At 34.4% G+C, this 21,186-nt stretch overlaps 1 protein-coding gene across 4 annotated transcripts in view; it reads right to left on the minus strand.

Moving 5' to 3' along the window:
- lrp4 (low density lipoprotein receptor-related protein 4) overlaps window positions 1-21,186 on the minus strand; it is a 115,474-nt gene that overhangs the window by 32,258 nt on the left and 62,030 nt on the right. For all 4 annotated transcript variants that reach the window (XR_007930922.1, XM_051900355.1, XM_051900356.1 and 1 more), the window contains exons 5-16: window positions 17,496-17,612; window positions 17,045-17,173; window positions 15,401-15,520; window positions 15,145-15,270; window positions 14,402-14,527; window positions 14,123-14,257; window positions 10,290-10,415; window positions 9,963-10,193; window positions 8,381-8,537; window positions 6,402-6,619; window positions 2,765-2,941; window positions 1,708-1,833 (exon numbers count right to left, since the gene is read on the minus strand). Coding sequence is in view for 3 of the 4 variants with exons in the window: in XM_051900355.1 (XP_051756315.1) it covers window positions 1,708-1,833; window positions 2,765-2,941; window positions 6,402-6,619; window positions 8,381-8,537; window positions 9,963-10,193; window positions 10,290-10,415; window positions 14,123-14,257; window positions 14,402-14,527; window positions 15,145-15,270; window positions 15,401-15,520; window positions 17,045-17,173; window positions 17,496-17,612 (1,788 nt within the window). In the remaining variant the exon portion in view is untranslated. The remainder of the gene's footprint in view (window positions 1-1,707; window positions 1,834-2,764; window positions 2,942-6,401; window positions 6,620-8,380; window positions 8,538-9,962; window positions 10,194-10,289; window positions 10,416-14,122; window positions 14,258-14,401; window positions 14,528-15,144; window positions 15,271-15,400; window positions 15,521-17,044; window positions 17,174-17,495; window positions 17,613-21,186) is intronic.

Raw genomic sequence — 21,186 nt, forward strand, 5'->3', positions numbered from 1 at the left:
ATTTTCCAGTTTATGAACCAATTTTGAGTCTCAAATATTAAAAAAAAAAAGCAATTTCCTTGAAGCTACATAAAAACCCATGATAGACCAACAGAATCCTCCAAATGTTGTCCTAACCAGGGGCGGTTCTAGGCCCTTTTTAGGTGGGGGGCTTATCTGTTGTCTCAGCCCCCCTAAAACTATAATCACCTATCTGAATGATCAGGTCAGGGGTGCTTCCTCAAGAAAGTTTTTAATTTTTTCATGTGTTTTTAAGCTATTCAAGCACAAGACGCTGTGAAAGAGAACTCAGTGCGGTACTGGCGCGCTGTAATAGATAGTTTCTGTGCGCACACACACCTGAAGTGTGCACACAGAAAGTCGCCTCTAAGACAGCACACGAGTATCGAATTGAGTTATCTTCCACGTCGTCTTGAACAAATACACACAAAATTATGTCAAAATGCCCATTTTGATGAGTATCCAAGTAAACGGACTTAAAAATGCAGTAAGCAATTTCTGAGAAACCCTGTTGAAAGTGGATCGGACCGAGCGCCAAAACACACTTGTAGCCAATCAGCAGTGAGGGGCGTATACACTCATTGGGGGGAGGTGCCTGTGTTGCATAGGGTGTTTGTGAATTTGGGGGCGGAGATATCAAGAAAGGGTGTGATCCTTTTGGGTAGGGACGTGTTTGTTTTTGGTGATTTCAAATATAAACAGCATTTTTCAGAAATCGCTTACTGCACCTTTAAGTGAAGAAAAAATCGGATGTGTGTCAATATAAGGTGACATTATTAGGTGTTAAAGTGACAGCAGAATCATACACCTTCTGTTTCAATATTGTTAGTCAAACAACAAAAGAAAAAGAGATAATCACTCACTTCTCTTAACTAAATAACTTATGTAGCTTCATACATAATTTACTTCATACAGTAACACAGTTGTCACAACTACTGTAAAGTGTTTAATTTGCATCTTTGTTCTCTTGTATTTATTTGTGATATTGCTTGAAATTTGTTTATTCTTATTTTATTGACTGTTTACTTGACTTTAATGTTCGAACATTATAACAGTTAGGCTAGTATTAGTTTTTGCTGTGATCGTAAATTGGAATTGAGAATTATGAAATTTCACTGGTATCTAAAATGTTGGTATCGTAAGGTTACATAGGTCAAAAACAACGAAAGCAATAACTTGGCTTATTTTACAGGCCTATTTTCTTTTCTTTATTATTTTTTTATTGTGGGGCCAGTGAAGATTTTGCCAGGGCAAGTAAAAATCAGAACCTCTGGCCCGCCCGGGCCAGCAGAAAAATCCTTAGCGTTGAGCCCTGTATTGGCTAAATGAGCATTTTGCACTTACTGAACGGACAAATTCAAATGAACAAAAAAGTACTTACTTTTACAATTATTACAGAAATTATGTATTACTAAGACAATAGTTGAGAGAACTTCTGAATGCATCATGTTATCTACTGAATGTATAATTAAGTTTCTGTCAATTACCCAGAACGCATCTGTTAGACTACATTAAACCTCTCTTCTTGTAATCCCTTTAAAACCCTGCTGTCAGTGAGTGAGAGGCTCCTCATGGTATCAACACAATGATGCACACAATCACTTTCTGAAAGTTTGTATTGCACTTCTCACATAACTGTCCCCTTAAGGTAAAGGGCTTATGTTGTAGCATGAATAAGGATAAATAACTAAAACAAGAAGTACTTACTTTGGGCACAGGTATAGTTGTCCACCTTTTTAAAGCCTGTAGGACATGTACAGGTGTAGGTCTTATTGCTTGGAAGACACAGGTGACTGCAGCCCCCATTATTGCTCCCACAGCGATTTCTCCCTCCTAAAATTTACAAGAAAAAAATAATAACGTTTTTAAAATGAATATTATTTACTCAACCCAGAATCATTGGAAAAACGTCACAGTTGTGACATTTCTGCAAAATAACATGTTGCTTCATGCAAGTTTCACGACACTTTCAAAATGAAATGTCCAAGTTTTATTTGAATGAATGAAGTTTCGTCCAAAACAGATAAACATGAATCTGGCAATGTTTTTATTATGCTGGATTATGTATGTATCGCGGCAGTTTACTAATGAAATGTCTGGTGAGTGGTGCTAAAAGGTTAATGCTCTATTGCATTTAAAAATAACTTACCACCTACACCAAACCCTAACCGATAGTGTTAACAGATGTGAACGGCACATTAAAAAAAAAAGGCATTAACCATGCCAATTTAGTTTGATTCTACAAGTCTTTGAGCTCTTTTATTGTGAGTTGTGTTTCACGGTACTCTTACCCAAGCCCTCCTCATCACAACTGCAATGCTGTACCAGGTGAGCTACTGAGCAAGTTTACTACTACACATAAGCCTTAAATATTGAGCTTGTTATGTGATGCAAATGTCACAATATATTAATTTACAAATCATGTGCTATGATAAAACGGTTTTGAGGTCATAATACAGTACTGTGCAAGAAACCGGATGAAAATAAGTCTTTATTAATTGACAATCTTCCCCTGTAATCATAATTTGTGTGAAAAGGAATAAAAGTTCTTGGGGTTTTACAGACACTACTGTTCATTTCAGCTGAAAACTGTAGTGAATTGTATGTATGCTGTAGGTACGTTTTTGGACTTTACAAAAATGTAGGTACAGGTACATTTTTCCCAAATGAGCCTATGTTGCATTTACTTTAATATGATTTGTGTTTGTACACTATAATCATTGTCTACTATACTACAAGTAATAAGGACTTCTGTTTAGTTGACCTGCAGGTTGCCTCTGCGGGTGCAGTGTGTGGATGTCCATGGGAAAATGCAGCTTGTTCCGGATGACCTCTTGGTTCTTGCCAGTAAACTTGTTTGCACTGTTGATACTCTTGGTGTGCCAGTCGGTCCAGTATAGACTGTCTTCAAACACTGTGATGGCAAAAGGATGTGGAAGACCTGGAAGACGGAAAGAGGGTTGAGAGTTTAGAATTATGAGTGGACTGCTGTTGTTAATTATTGTTAAACAATAATTAACGACTGCACACCAAAACTCAAGACCCAAGTGTTACAGAAAGTGGACTGTCTTCCAGTAATCAACTCAGATGATTTATAATCCTCCTGTTATGTTTATGAGTGAAAATCAAGCTAAAGTGTTATGTTTGGTCAAATTATTTCAGAGTTCTCCACTACAATGATGTTTAAAAAAAAAAAAAAAAAAAAAGAAATCAAAGAAAAAAAAACTTGTAGGCTTTATAGAATGTCAAGCTTTTTGTCTACACTTTCTACGTTCAGGTCAGATCTGGCCCAGGGGTAAATAATGTGAAGAGCATCACAAGATCTCTCTTGATCTCTCCCTCTCTCTTACTCTCTTTTTCTCTTTCTTTCTTTCTTTCTTTCTCTCTCTTTCTCTTTCTCTCTCTCTCAAACAAGATATTTGTATTTATATCAAGAATTCTTGATTCTGATTGGCTCACAAATGCTCTAAGGTACTTATTATAACTCAGTTCCAGTCCTTGATTACAATCGGCTGAGCTATGTTCTAAGCTGTTGTAAAATACTCTATAAACACACTTGTGACTTCGTTACATATAACGTCAAAATCAATCAATTTTTACTTTAAAGTGCATTTTACATCATGTTTTAATAATCTTTTGTCATGTTTTAAAGAAATATACTTAAACTTGTGTTGATTAACATACTAGAGCACATGTAAAGTACTTGATTCAAACTTTAACTGTATTGTGTTACTTGATATTACATCTAAAGTTAATTTATTTTAAACGTACTAAACTGCAACTTCATTACAAATATGTGATTACAAATATAAATACAAGACATACAAGTTTCAATAAAAAAGACACTAAAATATATTTTAGTTTAGCATAAATGCTTGACAGTATATTCGGCATTACACTTGGTAACACTTTAGTATTGGGAACACAAACTATTAACTATGACTTTTCCCCTCAATAAACTCCTAATTTACTGCTTATTAATAGTTAGTAAGGTAGTTGTTAAGTTTAGGTATTGGGTAGGATTAATAATGTTGAATAAGGTTGTGCAGAATAAGGCATTAATATGTGCTTAATAAGTACTAATAAATAGTCAATATTCTAGTAATATGAATGCTAATAAGCAACTAGTTAAAAGACCCTAAAATAAAGTGTTACCGTAAACTTTAAGCATATTTCAAACACAATATAAGTAATTATAAAATTACATATAAAGATGTACTTAAGCGGGTCAAAAAACACTAAAGTTGAGCTGATTGCATATAATTTAAACTAATTTTAAACTCCAATACATTTTCATTTAATTGTAATTAACATGCATTTAAGTGTCTGAAAACATCACACACGTAAGTAAGTATATAATTTCTGTAATAAGTATGTTAAACTGTACTTCTTTTTCACAAGAGTTTATTGAGAATGTGGAATAAAATTAGACATGACGGCAATCTGGTGTACTTTAAACTTTGAATTCAAAGAAGATGAGGTAAACAATTTTCAAACTACTAATTAGCTACTTTCCATCCATCCAGGATTAGAAAATCCTTCCATTCGAGCAATAGTCAATCGGAGATGGCAGCCAAAAAGTTGTCCCTACCATCCCCACCTAAATCTACAGCTAAAGACCTCTTCCACCATTAACAAAAGGCACTTAAAACCTCCTATTTCAAAATACTTATTATAACCTCCTATTTTTTCTGTTATTTCTCTTCTTTTCTGCTCAAACTTGTGTGCTCTTCTAGCTTATTCTTTACACTTGGCACTCTGCCAAACTATAGGCGTGTAATGCGCCCTGCCTGTATCTCCCTCCTTTTCTGCACCTTTCACCCTTCTCCAGGTGTACACACACAGCGTGGGGTTGTTTTGTGATCTTTATCTTTGTAGAGAAGCAAGGACAGGTTTGAGTTAGAAGGTTTGTTTGCCTTTTCCATCTCTTTTTTCTTTTGTTTCCAGGTCCGCTGCCATCTGCTGTCCCTCCTTGCTGGTACCTTTCTCTTGTCATCTCAATCATCATTCACTTTTGATCTTGTTTTTCCAGTCAGCATATCTTTTCTCAGTGTGTGTGCACTCAGATTTTTTTTATAATGCTGGTGCCTCCCTCCCTAGTAAATCTGTCATTGATGACCACAGTAAGCAAATCTGCACTGAATTTTTTTTAGAGCTCGGTTTTCAGGTCTAAATATTCCCCCACCTTTCCCAGGTGCACAGGTATTTTGTTCCTGCAAACCCCGAGGCTTAGTTTTCCTTTCTAGTGTGCCATTTAGAGGGAACATGGATTGCACTCTATCACACATCAGAGAGACATCTGAATTTATCTACAAGACACCGCTTATCCTCAAATGAACAGAATACTCAATAAAAAAGCACAGCAGCCTAACCAAGTTTAACCAAGTCTGTAAACCTTTCCAGCTGTTAAAACATTGAACTGACAATAGAATTAATGTTTTGTTGTAGAAAAGTGCGTTTTAAAATCATGTCCATATGATGAACATAAGATGCAGTTTAATCAGAAAACTTTCATCAGACTATGCCAAGTAAGTGGTTTAGTCTTGAATCATACCAGTCTGATTTTTGTGAAATCAAACTAACAGACCTAGTTAATGCAATATTAAATCACACTAAAATGTTTTCCATTTGAATATATTTTGAAACACATTTTATTCCTGTGATGCAAAGCTGAATTTTCTGCATTATTACTCCAATCTTCAGTGTCACATGATCCTTCAGAAATCATCTGATTTATTATTCATTTTTATTGGTGCTTAATTATTAATAATGGTTCTTATCACCAATGTTGAAAACAGTTGTGCTGCTTAATATTTTTTTTCTGTGGAAACCATGATACACTACCATTCAAAGGATTGGGGTAATTATGATTTATATATATATAAAAAAAAAAATAATAAAAAAATGTTACTCAGCAAGGATTCATTAAAATTGATCAAAAGTGACAGTAAAGACACTTATAATGTTACAAAAGATGTTCTTTTGAACTTTCAATTAATCAAAGAATCCAGAAAAAAATGTTTCATAGTTTCCTCAAAAATATGAAGCAGCAAAACACTGATAATAATAAGAAATGTTTCTGAAGCAGAAAATCAGCATATCATAATGATTTCTGAAGGATCACATGACACTGAAGTCTGGAGTAATGATGCTGAAAATTCAGCTTTGCATTACATATTTAATATTACAATATATTCACATAGAAAACAGCTATTTTAAATTGTAATATCTCAATTTTTGGATCCAGTAAATGCAGCCTTGGTGAGCATAAGAGACTTCTTTCAAAAACATACATATACAATATTAATTGTGAAACCATGACCTACATTTTACCAGTCTATATGCAATATATAAAAGCATCTGTAAAAGAATAAAAGGTAAAGAATTTTTTTTTTTTTTACCTTGGCTAATGACAGCTTTTCTATTCTTCCCATCCAGGTCAGCTCTTTCAATGACATGGTGTTTGGCATCCACCCAGTACATACGGTGACTGGCATAGTCAATGGTAAGTCCATTAGGCCAGAATAGGTGTGTATCAGCAATTATTTTCCGATTAGAACCATCCATGTTGGCATATTCAATGCGTGGCATATTTCCCCAGTCAGTCCAGTAAATCTTCCTAAAGACAGAGCATGTTAGAGTGATGTTAGAAACGTAGTTGTATCTTAATGTAATAATATGCAGTTAGGACTCAATGAAGCAAACAATAAATGTCCTTTTGATAATGGCATAACATTGGAAACATCTTTTTCCAACTCAATTTTGACTTAATGCAATTTACAGGAATTACTGTGCATAGGTTTTTACCATGAGGTTGTGTTTACAAAGCGCTTTTGAAGAAGAACTAGTTACTGGATTTGCCAAAGTTTTCCAGGTTGGTGGCACCAAATCTATAAAAGATACTCAGAGTTTTGTTTGGGGCTGGTTTTTAAAACATGAGCAATTTTTTTTTAGTAAGGACTGAAACAAATTCTAATAAATGTTGCCCTACAAATAATCCTTATCCTTTATTGATTCCTTTTTCTTTTCTTACACTTTCCATCATGCATTTTATCCTTCAGAAAAATAATGCAATGCTTTGGCTTTTCTCACATACAGCAAGATCTACATGCATCTGTGTGTGAGAATCAGTGGACGCAAAGCCTGTCGAAAACAAGGGCTAAATCTCATTGGAGAGCGAGAATTCAAGCCAGATTTCATAAACCCCTTTGTCCTCCATGACAAAGAGCCATGATGAGCGTCGGCTGCAACTCAAGCCTTGTGACAATCCCTGAATAAAACTTTTTGCACAGCCTTTGTGATTAGAAGCAAATTGAGTTATGAAGTTTAGCCAGAAGTCACCAGAATGGTTTCATGCTCTGTTTATCATTGCTTATTACAGAACAACAACTTCTGGTCACAAGAGGGGATTTTTCCCCATGCAAACGAACAAAGAGGCAGTGACTGTTTTCAGTATACAAAATAATAAATGTACAGCATTTAAACACATAAATTAAAGGAGTCTCAGCATGAGGAAAGAGTCTGATGTTCCTTGTGAAAAAGAGGGAAACTTTAGAGGACTTTTAAGAAGTAAAACATAATACATTTTTAGACTCTTAACTGCATGTTATTTGCAATTAAATAGAAATGGGTTAAAGTTTACATTCATATTAAATGCAATTAACTGAACATTAGAACGTTTTTTGACCCACTTAAGTAGAAATTTATTTGTAATTTAATATGTGCATCTTTAATTTCTATGTAATGTATTACTTCTATTGTCTTTGAGATATGGTTAAAGTTTACGGTTAAATGTTCTGACAAGCATTTATGGTAACCTAAAATATACTAAAATCATTTCTATTGAAACTTGTCTCTTGTATGAAACTTGTATGTAATGAAGTTACAATTTAGTACATCTAAAACAGATTAACTTCAAAATAATGTAATATTGAGTAAAACTACAGTTAAAATTAGAATCAAGTACTTCAGTATGTAGTATGTTATTCAACACTTCAAAATAATTGTACTTCTTTAAAGCACAACAAAAGATAATTAAAATGAAATGATTTAAAATGTACTTCAATGCAAAACTTTTCATTTGACATTATTACAAATAGCATTTTTAAAAGTGTCCTTAAAGGGATAGTTCACCCAAATATGAAAATTCTGTCATCATTTGCTCCACCTCAAGAAATTTATACAGGTTTGGAACAACTTGAGGTGGAGCAAATGATGACAGAATTTTCATTTTTGGGTGAACTATCCCTTTAAGTGTGTTAAGAAACATTTGCGTATTTATTGTGCAAAGCTTGTAATGAATATCCTTTTGAAGGATCCAGCATTATTTGCAAATTGCATTTTACAGTATATGTTATTAAACAACGGTCTGAATATTTACCCTTCGATGGGGTGCAGAGCAATGGCACGGGGTTTCTCCATTCTCTGCCATAAAAGCACTTTACGGTGTGTGCCGTCCAGATTGGACACTTCAATACGAGATGTTCCTGAGTCAGTCCAGTACAGCTTATTATGAATCCAGTCTATGGCCAGACCACCTACGATAGCAGAATAATAATAAAAAAAAGTTATCTATATGTAACTATTATTCAAATGGTATGTATTATTTCTTCTTTTCCTTGAGAAAAGACATTCCCTAAACTGTCAAATCTCACATTGGTTCTCTAAGCAACATGAAGAACAAAACTTTTATTCATATTTTGAACAAATTATACACAAAGCAAGCAACATTATACTGGAATGCTTCCATTATCAATCAATGAAATTGTCACTAACTGCTTTAGACAATTTAATGTAGCTGCAGTTTAGTATCTGCAGTCTCATTATAATCAATGCAGCTGTCTACACCGCAAAATAAATCTCAATTTATATCTTGTTGAGTGTAATGGGAGCATTTGAGTTTTGCTACATCTTTAAATTTTTCATTATTTTTTCGATTAATTGTACACCCCTACAGTGTACACTGTATAAAATAAAAAAAATTAAAAATTAACGCAACAGTTTAGATCAATCTATTTTGAGTTATGATAACTTCTAATGAAATGGTGTTCTATCAACAAACCAAAAGGAACTTAATTATTTGTAGCTTAAAGATTTTTTTAAATTGAATACTCAAAAAAAATTAAGTTGTTCCAACTAATTGAGTTTGAATTGGAACCATAGCATAGCACATGCTAAATGTAACTTAGTTAGTATGTAATTTTAATGAGTAAGACATTACTTGTCCAGATTTATACTTTCATGTCACCACCCATAACCATAACCACCACCACAAGATCTATTATTAAGCACAATAACCACAAACTTCAATGTAAAAACAATTTTAAATGTCAAATACAACTGCATTAAACACTAACATGACTTTCCCTTTTACTAAAAAACATAATTAATTTCAACATTTATTCTCCTTATCCAGTCTTATGCAAAGCATGCTGGAAACTAGAAATCCACTACCCAATTTAGGAAGTTATCAAGACAATTTGAATTGAGTTCATGCAACTTCATTAAAAAAATAAATAAATAAAAATAAAGAAGAATTTTTGGTTTAAATGACAATATTAAGCTGGTGTAATAATAATCAACATTATTATCAAAATAATGTTTGGAACTTAAAAGGTTTAATTAAATAAATAAATTAGAATTTTAACATATAACCATCCATTTAATTAAGTTGTGGTAATAGTTGTGCACTGAAAAAATTGGTAACATTAAATTAACTGATTTTATTCAAGTCAAAAATACAATGTAATGTGGCTGAATCAACCTTCAGTAAAAACATTAATTTATACCACCAAAACTACATTATATGGGTTAAATCAGATCGAAATAGCTCTTTAAAGTAACAGCTGCAGGTTATTACTTTTTGCAGTGTGGACTATAGTGAAAAGCAAGCAAGAGTCCTAAAATGACAGCAGTGCATATGAGGAATACATTGTGAAAATGATAAAATATTTACTGCTCACCTGGGCTCTCAAGACCCGTGGACACGACCTCCTCCACATTGCTACCGTTGAGGCTGGCTCTCATGATACGGTCCAGTGTGACATCTGACCAGAATACTAGCTCTTTGCTATGATGAAAGTCCAACGCAATGGCATTTTCCAGATTATTGAGTAACAATGTGTACTCCGCGCGGTGCGGTAGAACCTGTCGGATGTCAATCCGATTGGCAAACAACAAAACCGGCTCTGGACCTGGGAATAGAAAACATGAAAGTTGCTATTAAAATGGACATCTGCATTCCAAACAACCAATGCTTTGCTGCTTTTATAATAAATACTCAACCTCACCCAAAGCCTTGCAACTGCGTTTATCAGGCCGAAGCTCATAACCTTGAACACACCAGCAGTGGAATCCTCCTTCTATGTTGGTACAGCGTTGACTACAATAACCTTCATCCGCGCACTCATCCACATCTGGGTTCAGACACACAAGCAGGAAAGATTAGAGAGGATGAAATACATAATATGAATAAAATGTTCTAGTTATTTTCCCCTTTAGGTATAGTTACATGATGATTCAAGCACAGAGAGATTGACTGCAAGACTGTACAGTTTAGAACTTACAACAATTTCTAACGATACAGTGAGCAAAGTAGCCAGAAACATCCCTGGATTTCTCCACTTAAAGATCCAAATGAGCTGTAATAAGAGCAAATTTTGCTCAGCTGATATTGTACTGAGCTGAATTTTAAGCTCAGTGATAATAAGCGGAATTTTAATTCCAATACAGAGTTGATTTGTAAGAAGGGACAGCAACGCCTGTCGTGTCTCCGGAGATTGTCAAGTTTAATTTTGAAAGATCCCTGATGACTTTGTTTTATAAATCTTTTATCGAGTCGGTTTTAAAATTCTCAATGTTATGCTGGTATGGCAGTCTTAGTGTGAAGGGAAAACTGCTCTTTTAAAAATAGTTAATGCCAGCAGCAAGGTTTTAGGTGTCCAGCAGAGTCACTCTACCAAACTGTATAATGGTCAGGTAGTGAGGAAAGCTTGATCTATTTTAACAGTTTGTTCCCACCCTCTTTATTCTGAGTTACAGCTTTTGCCCTCAGGATCTCGGTTCAGTTTCTTCTCTGTTAGGAGTAACAGGTACAGACACTCATTCATTCCCACTGCTATTTCTCTGTTAAATTTGGGTATGGGTGGAGCAGGGTGTATTAGGTTGTCTGTGGCAGTGGTTGTCGTGGATTGTATGCTATTTTTTAATGGTGGTATTTTTTTTTTTTAAATGGTGTTTCTAATGTATTTTATAAATTGTTTTGTTTGTATGCTGGCCTTGCTGCAAAACGTTGCCCTTCGGGGACATAAATAAATGAAGTGAAGTGATATTGTCCCATAATAATCTGAGATTTTGTCCTAACCAGCCGCGACGGCGACACGCGAATATTCTATTTTAGAAACGGTTTCTATTTCTCTGCGACGTCGTGGCTGGAACAGAAACACAATGTATGCCAATGATAATATCAGGTACTGTTTATGTGCTTTATTTAATGTTAAAAGCGTCTAATGTGAGTTTGAATATCGTCCTGTGTTCCCAGCTTTTTAGCTGTAATGAAAACAACACTGGCTAATTCACCTCAGATCTTGAAAATAAATAAATGGGCACAAGAACGTTCAAACTGTCAACTCAATGAGAACAAACAAGTGTATTCTATGACAAAGATTGGTTCAGTCACTCCGTATGTACTTTAAACAATGTTGAAATTGTGTAATATTTATGAATTTTACTATGTACTTGCCCATTTCATTGTGTCTGCTGTGCTCTTGCTGAGAGAGCCCGCCCACACTCTCTTCTGATTGGCTGTGGTTTTTGTTTGATTTTATCGCTTCTCATTGTTGCGTCGCATCTAGTGTGGACAGTCAAAGTGTTTATCGCTGGAATCTTATCGCATCGCGTCTGGTTAGGAAATGGTGTAAAGCTGCTTTGAAACTATCTATATTGTATACAGCCAGGGCTTGACATTAACTTTTTTTGCTCACCAGCCACTGTGGCTAGTGATTTTCTAAAGTTGCTAGTCACTCAGCATTTTCACTGGCTACAATTTTGACATTGATACCATGGGAAAACCTGCCATATAGATATTTTTAATATTATCTCATTATTTGGCAGCAGGTATATTAGGCTGCTGTCACTTTAAGACCTGACGCACGGATCTATTATACTATTACACATGCGTTTTCTTTCTCAACTGTTTTACATTCACTTAAAACATAACTGACAGTATTTAAGTGAATACTCGCCAAGACTGGCATTTTGATATTATTGTGTGTGTATTTGACTGTTTAAGCGCAATAAGCATCGAAAAAGAATTCAATTTAGTACTGAGAAGCGGCTTTATGTTTGCGCACTTTGGGTGTGAGCACAAAATCTGTGGGAATAAGCAAAATTATGCGCAATATGTGCAATCCCACACCGAAATTTAAGCCCTGTAACAGCAACAATATTCATCTGGAGCAAATGAAATGAGTGAGTGTGGGGAGGCAGGTTTTTTGTCAACTCGCTGTTGGAGAGATGAAAGAGCGAGAAAGCGCAGCTGGTATTGTGTATGTATTCTGTGGTCTGTGGAAAATTAGTATTGGAAGGTTTCAGATATTTCAGTATCGATATGTATTGGAAAATCAATATTTATAAAACGGATAGTTCCAGCCCTTGATTCTAATTGGTTGAGCCGTGTTCGAAGCCGTTGTAAAAATCCCGAAAACATACAGCTGACCTTGCTTCACGGGGCTTATTGCTTTATTTGACATATCACTACATTGAACTTTATTTCAGATGCATTTTTAAAAACTATAATTGAAAAAATGTATAAAATTCAACCCACCAAAGTGGCTAGTAGGAGTGACTGTGTTACACACCACTGCTGAAATCCACCCGCATTTGGCGGGTTGTTGGGTGTTAATGTCAAGCCCTGTATAAAGCACTATATAAATAAAGGTTACTTGACTTTGTCAGAAATCAAATCTTCAATCTTTAAATCTTTAAAAAGTAAATTTTGAAGAAAACAATAAGAAAAAACTATGTACTTGCAGGTAATATAATATTAATAAAATAAAAGGATACTTAAGTATACTTAAAGAGAGTACACTTTCATGACTTCGTTTCTTAACACACTTAAGTAGTACACTTTTAAAGTGTAATTGAAAAATTTGTACTAAATTGCAACTTTATCATTACAAATGTTTAATTACAAATATATTTGAACACATGAACTTTAGAGTGCTTTTTTGACCCAATAAGTAGGCCTTAAGCACATCTTTACATGTAACTTCTTAATTATACAGTTTTTGAAAGTTTACTACAAGTGGACTACATACACGCTTCAAAAAAAAAAAAAAAAAAAAAAAATTAAGGTATATTTTCGTTTACCATGAATGCTTGTCAGTTCATTCAGAAGTACACTTTAAAAATATATTAAAAACAGAAGAATTATTTAATTACATATAAAGCTTAAGTCCTACTTAAGCGGGTGAAAAAACACTTTATAAGTTCAACTAACTTCATTTAATATAAATTTTAACTATAATACATTTTCATTTAATTGCAAGTAACATGCAATTAAGTCTCCAAAAACATTACATTTAGTTTGCTCTTAAGTATATTCTCAAGTATATTATTCCCTTGAGTACTCTTTTTAAAAAGTATGCTAAACTACACTTCTTTTTCACAAGGGTATCATCTTTTTCTTTAGTGTGCCAAACATTTGTGCCAAACATTGTTCTTATGCCAATAATTGTAATAGTCAAGTGAGATTTTTGTAGTTCGACAACAGACGGTGAGATCTGATCTCACTGTCATCCAGTCTGTCTAGGATTAGATGAAGAAACAGAAAATACTGAGACAGACTACATCTATTAGAACTGTGGCAACATCTCCAAGACACTTGGAGAAATCTATCAAAATTAATGTTTACAAACTGTACAAATACAAGTGCATAATTTATATTATAAATCAGTCTATAAATATATGAGACAAAAAATATATATTAGATATTTACCTATACCCTAAGAATTTAACACATAATCCTGTTCAAAAGTTTACATACCCTTGCTATTTAACTTTCTTTTCTGCTGTCTTCTCATTTAACTTTCCTTTGTTTTTTTCCCCCTTGTCTATAGCTCACCTCTGCACGTCTTCCCATCCTGTGTTAATGTGTAGCCGGTGTGACAAGTGCACTGCACCAGACCTCGAGACATCTGGCATTTCTGTGAGCAACCTCCATTGTTAACATTACAAGTTTCTTCACTTGACTTGGAGCCTATAAACACACAGAGACGAACATTTGAATGTTAACAAAGAAGAGGGAATGTGGTATTTTCAGAGGAACTACCACTATTTGTCTTATGTAAGATTTCACATGCACTTGTCTATCTGCATGCAAAGATGCATTTTGTAGACTCACGGCAGTCCTGGTATGGATGTTCATCAGATCCATCTTCACAGTCTTTGATGTCATTACAAACCTTACGCTGGCCAATACAGCGGCCATTCTCACACAGGAACTGATCCGATGCACATGGAGGAGTTTCTAAAAACAAGGGGAATGTAAAAAAGAAACAGAATAAGACAATAAAAAGGCAAGTAATGCAGCAAAGGTAATTAAGCAGATATTAGAAAATATGAATGCTTTTTGTGCACATTGTCAAGATATCTGTGTAGACCATTTCAGAAACCAAAACTATGCACAGTGTGTGAAAGTTTAATCCTTAACTTTTGGTCAATTTTAACCCATTTTAACAAAATGTGTACTCATTACTTTTAGTTGTAGCTTTTAGAGTAACGTTATAACATGACCTTTAACACACTCAAATGTATTTTTAGTATTTTGTTTTGACCAAGTAAAACAGTGCTGCGTTACCCCACAATTTTAATTTGTCAAATAAACTGACCTGTATGAGTACAAATTCTCAAAAACATATTTACTTTTTCACTTATACTTATTCATTTACTTATTCACTGCTCTCGGCAGTGTGGGCGTCAGATGTTCGATAACAGTATATCGCTGCTCACGTATTTCGAATTTTTTGTTTAAAACAAAGAACTTTGCCATGAGTATATCGGGGACTTAAGAAACCTCTAGCGACAGAACTTATATACTCTGCTTTTAAGAGGTAAAAAGAATGTGCTGGCTTTTATATTCCTCACCTGTCTTTTCACAGCCTTCCTCATCACTGCCATCAGAACAGTCATTTTCTCCATCACAGCGCCATGACAACCGCACACATCGACCAGACATACAGCGAAACTGATCAGCCATGCACATTGATGTGCCTGACGGTGAGAAAGAGGTATGTGACAGATGTGAAATACACACACACACACACACACACACACACACACACACACACACACACACACACACACACACACACACACACACGACAATAAAACAGTTACTCACTGCAGTTCTTTTCATCTGATTGGTCGTCGCAATCGTATTCTCCATCACACCTCCAGCCTGCATTTATACACATGCCACTGCTGCACATGAACTCTGCAGAACGGCACGGTTGGTGGGAGGCTGCGTTCACACACAACACAAACACACACCAAATCAGATATACATACATCCATAAAACTCGACTCCCATAAAAATTATTGAAACTTGTATGTCATGTATTTAAATATTTTTAAAACTACACATTTTTAATGATGAAGTTGCAATTTAGTACATTTAAAATAGTCAAAATAACACACTACAGTCAAAATTATAATCAAGTACTTTGCATGTGCCTTAGTATTTAATCAACATCAAAATAAGTGTACTTCTTTACAGCGCAACAAAAGATTATTAAAACAATGATTTAAAATGTACTTTTAAGTAAAACTTTTAATTTGACATTACTACAAAGTACACTTTTTAAAAGTGTACTTAAATGTGTTAAGGAAGTCATGAAAGTGTAATCTTTTTAAGTATACTTAAAGTGACCTTTTGTTTCAATATATTATCTGCAAGTACAGTTTTTAAAATTATGCTTTTAAGATTTTAGGTACACTACAAGTGCACATTCAGAAAAAAATAGGTTATCTTGTTCACAAGGGTTGTTTCATTTAAAATATTTTAGATTAAAACAATTCCAATTACTGTAAATGTATCTGAATTTATGACATTTGTTTTGTCAATTATTTGTTGTTAGAGTGACTTTTTTCATTAATATCAACTTAAACTAAACCATGTACAACAAACACTACATTAATATGATGTATATTGATGTTTTCTTTTTTCAGTATATTATTATTTTTTGTCACACTTTAAAGAAGTACATTTAAAATTACAAATAAAGATGTATTAAGTCCTACTTTAGGTGGGTTAGAAAGCACTCTAACATTCAGCTAGGTGAATTTGATATAAATTTAAAGCAATTGACTGTTCGCAAAGACCCGCCCCCTTTAGTTATTGTTGCTACGTCCGACAAGCCATGCCGCTCTCGCGCCACACATCATGTTCTCACGCAGTGAAATATACATCGCGGACCAAAGAGGACACTGACAACGCATTGACAGATAGACAGAGCAGGTTACTTTTGATATGAAACAGTCTCAAATTTCAAATTTTGTAATTTTTAAAGAAATTTAAACAATAAATACCATTTTGTAATGTGTCGTGACAGATTGCTGTAGCGGCCCAGTTCAAACGGCTTGTGAATCAATCTCGATCATCTCTTCCTACTAGTTACTGATAGCATCAAATAAACATGAATGAACATCAGAAGGAATGTTGTTTCAACCACGGAAAGACGTCAGTACACACCAATTTTCAAGTTCAAGTCTAACAACGATATTCTAACTCCACTGACTGCTTTGTCGGACAAAACGGCGGATTTGGCTTTATGATTGGTTAGATTGCCTGTCAATCAAACTCCCAGCGAAGGGTTAATTAAGTGTCTGGAAATATTACATTCAGTTTGCACTTAAGTATATTATTTCCATAATAAGTATGCTAAAAAGTATTTAATTTTCACAAGAAAAAGTGTGAATTATTTCTGATGATTGTGAGTAGAGAGAGAAAAGAGGCATTTCAAACAAAGGAATGAATGATCCTCACAACAGTCAGACTCATCAGACCAGTCACCGCAGTCGTCATCTCCATCACAGTGGTAGATGTCCAGAATGCAACGGCCATATGCACACTGAAACTCCTCAACACTGCATGTGGCTGTCATCACGTCAGATGCTGGAGAGAGAAATTATGTAACACGAGTTACACACCCACACACATGCACCCTGAAATGGTCCAAAAATCCCTCTGAACAGCCATTTCCAATAAATAAAACAAAGAATTTCATGTCTTTTTTTGGTTGGCATCTGTGTTCTACACTATACATGCAGAGTTCTGGATTGCATACAATGAGTACAAAAGATTTAGGAAAATCTAGAATAATTGAAGAGATTTGACCTAAAAAACATTTTCTCCATAGTCCACCATTATGAAAATTTTTATGACTTTGATTTCATGGATGGACGGATGGATGGATGGAAGCTCAGAATCAACTTACGGCAATTCTCTTCATCGGTTCCATCTTTGCAGTCGGTGTCTCCATCACAGTACCAGTGTTCTGCAATGCAACTTCCATCAGTGCAGCGGAACTCTTTATCGGAGCACTTCCTCTTATCTGGACACACACAAGTCATGCAGAAAAAGGGTGAGATGTGCAGATGGGACTGTACTGTACTGCTATGAATGTTTTTCAGAGCCAAAATAAAGTGGAAATACAGCTTCAAAAACCAATTGTAAGAATAGGCACACCAGTACCACATACATTGCAAGGTTATGAAGGATCGCTGGGCCGTGGCCATGTCTCTGTCCTTTTAGACAAATTTAGATGCTACAAAATGGACCATTATTCATAGTTTTTGACAAATAAGACAAATAAATCAAAGGTACATCTTTGTGTCTTTGACCAGTGTTTACAGAGCATGATGACTGATGAAAAAAAAAAAAAAAAAAAAAAAAAAAAAAATTGTATTTGGTTTCTCTTTTTTATGTAATGTTTATTTAACCAGGAAAATGTGACAACAAAGTGTAATATAAAAAAAAAAAAAAAAAAAATAGAAATAAAAGGACCTTGCCTCCTCATTTCAGAACACCACTGCATGCCACTGATTTTGTGTTTGTTTGCCATCCATATAAACTACATACTATATATTTTTATAATTTGTGCCGGTTATTAAAAGATAATTAGTGCAGTCCCCCATAAATAATTTATTTTTTTGAGCAGAGCTGCAGCTCTGACATACAGAGGACACATGGCCAGCATGATACCACAACGTGACCATGTTTGCTCACGCCCCACTCATGAAGTGTGAAAAATCTATTCATGCTATTTACTGATGTTGGGTTGAATATTTTGGCCAAAATTTTGGACAAAGGTGGAAGAAAAAATAAATCCAAATTCAACACTATTTAAAAAGAAAAATGTAAATGGTAAAAAGTCATGTTGCAGACCTTGAAGAACTGATTAATGTTGTAAACTTCATCTGAATATTTTAATAAACTGACGACAAGGATGCACAAGGTCTGAACAGCTGTTATTGCTGCAAGGGGAGGAATCTTTAATGAACAGCGAGTTTGAAAAATTCTGCATTTAAATAAAAATGGAAAAGTCATTTATATATGAAACCTGTATGTTTTGTATTCAAATATACTTGTATTACACATTTGTAACGAAGTTGCAGTTTAGTACATTTAAAATACATTTTTAACCTTAAATGTAATATCAAATAACATTACAGTTGTAAAGTACTTCACATGTGGTTTAGTATGTTAGTCAACACATCAAAATAAGTGTACGTCTTTAAAGTAGTACACAACAAAAAAATTATTAAAATGATTTAAAATGCACTTTTTAAATTTGACATTATTACAAAGTGCACTTTTAAAACATGTACTTAAGTGTGTTAAGAAACCTAGTCATGAAAGTGTTATCACTTCAAGTAAATTTAGGTGGTCTTTTGTTTCAGAATATATTATCAGCAAGCAGGTCTTTTTAAAATATACTTTAAACATTTGAAGTACACTACAATGCACATCAGGGATGTGAGATATATATTGTCTACTATTATAACCTAATTGTTGTTTTAACGATGTGCAATCTGACATTATCAAATATGTCCCTCATTTTGCAAAAACCAAACAAAAACACACCTAGAGAGTGCATACACTGTGTCATGTAGCCTTAGGTTAGACTACTGCGTACATACAGTGGTGGTCAGAATTATTGCCACCCTTGGTAAATATAGTCAAAGATGACTGTAAAAATAAATCTGCATTGTTTATCCTTTTGATCTTTAATTCATAAAATTAACAAAATTCTAACCTTTCATTGAAGGAAAAAAATTGAAAGTGTGGAGAAAAAAAAAACAAAATAATAATAATCACATTATGAAATAAATGTTTTTCTCCAAAACACGTTGACCACAATTACTGGCACTCTTTTATTCAATACTTTTTGCAACCTCCTTTTGCCAAGATAACAGCTCTGAGTCTTCACCTATAATGCCTGATGAGTTTGGAGAACACCTGACAAGAGATCAGAGACCATTCCTTCATACAGAATCTCTACAGATCCTTCTGATTCCCAGCCTCATGTTGGTGCTTCTTCTATTCAGTTCACTCCACTCATTTTCTTTAGGGTTCAGGTCAGGGGACTGGGACGGCCATGGCAGAAGCTTCATTTTGTGCTCAGTGACACATTTTTGTGTTGATTTTGATGTTTGTTTGTTTGATGGAAGACCTAACCACGGCCCATTATTAAATTTCTAGCAGAAGCAGTCAGGTTTTGATTTTTTATCTGTTGGTATTTGATAGAATCCATGATACCATGTATCTGAACAAGATGTCCAGGACCTCCAGCAGAAAATGGGCCCACAACATTAAAAATCCAGCAGTATATTTAACCGTGGGCATGGGGTACTTTTTATCCATGTGTGCACCAAACCCATCTGGTGGGTTTGCTGCCAAAAAGCTCTTTTTTTTTAGTTTCATCTGACCATAGAAGCCGGTCCCGTTTGAAGTTCCAGTCTTGTCTGACAACTGAATATGCTGGAGATTGTTTCTGAATGAGAGCAGAGGATTTTTCTTGAAACCCTCCCGAACAACTTGTGGTGATGTAGGTGCTGTTTGATAATTTTTTTAGACTTTCTGAGACTCAAGACTTAACTAATCTCTGCAATTCTCCAGCTGTGATCCTTGGAGAGTCTTTGGCCACTCAAACTCTCCTCCTCACAGCGCATTAGGACGATTTAGACACATCCTCTTCCACGCAGATTTGTAACATCTTTAGATGATTGGAACTTCTTAATTATTGCCCTGATGGTGGAAATGGGGATTTTCAATGCTTTAGCTATTTTCTTACAGCCACTTTCTATTTTGTGAAGCTCAACAATCTTTTGCTGCACATCAGAACTACATTCTTTGTTTTTTGTCATTGTGATGAATGATTAAGGGAATTTGGCTTTTGTGTTTACTCATGTTTATACTCCTGTGGAACATGGTTGGACAATTTCATGTTCATGATCATCCTGGTATGCTTTTTAAAAAAAAAAAAAAAAAAAAAAAAAAAAAAAAAATGTAAATATGAATGGGAATATACTTCAGAGATATTTTACTCAAAAAAATTCTAAAGTGCATGCTCTTACTGCTTGATTTATTCTTAAAATGCAGTTAAAATGCCCCTGTATGAGTATTTGTCTTGTAGGCTATTTTCATATCATATGATCTAGTTAATCAATCACACAAAGAGTGCTGTTTTTTCCCCCCAAATATCAGCACAACTGCAAAAGCGATATTGATTTTACACAATAGACAATTAAGAGACTTACATTTTGGACACAATATTGCCTGTTTTGCTCTACAAACATTATTTATGCATTTATCTGCAGCTTAAATGCATTTATGTTACCTCTGAGCTGCATTAAACAGTCTGTGTAAATACATCAAAATGTAAATACATCTAAATCTAAACCACTTCAGATGCAGCTTCTGTTTCCTTCACATTGCAAAGACGGATTTTGTTGAAATTGATTTCATTTGATTGGTAACAGTCCTATAGTGTCTTATTATTCTCATTGAATTTATTGATTAAATGTAATAATTTGACACAGTAAATTATGCATAGGCTACATTTAATTAGGTAAGAAAAAATTGTCCCCTATAAAAGGTAAAATGCAGGTAAAAGGTCAAAATCA

The sequence above is a fragment of the Ctenopharyngodon idella genome, chromosome 7 (genome assembly GCF_019924925.1).
Source record: "Ctenopharyngodon idella isolate HZGC_01 chromosome 7, HZGC01, whole genome shotgun sequence".
Classification (NCBI taxonomy): domain Eukaryota; kingdom Metazoa; phylum Chordata; class Actinopteri; order Cypriniformes; family Xenocyprididae; genus Ctenopharyngodon; species Ctenopharyngodon idella.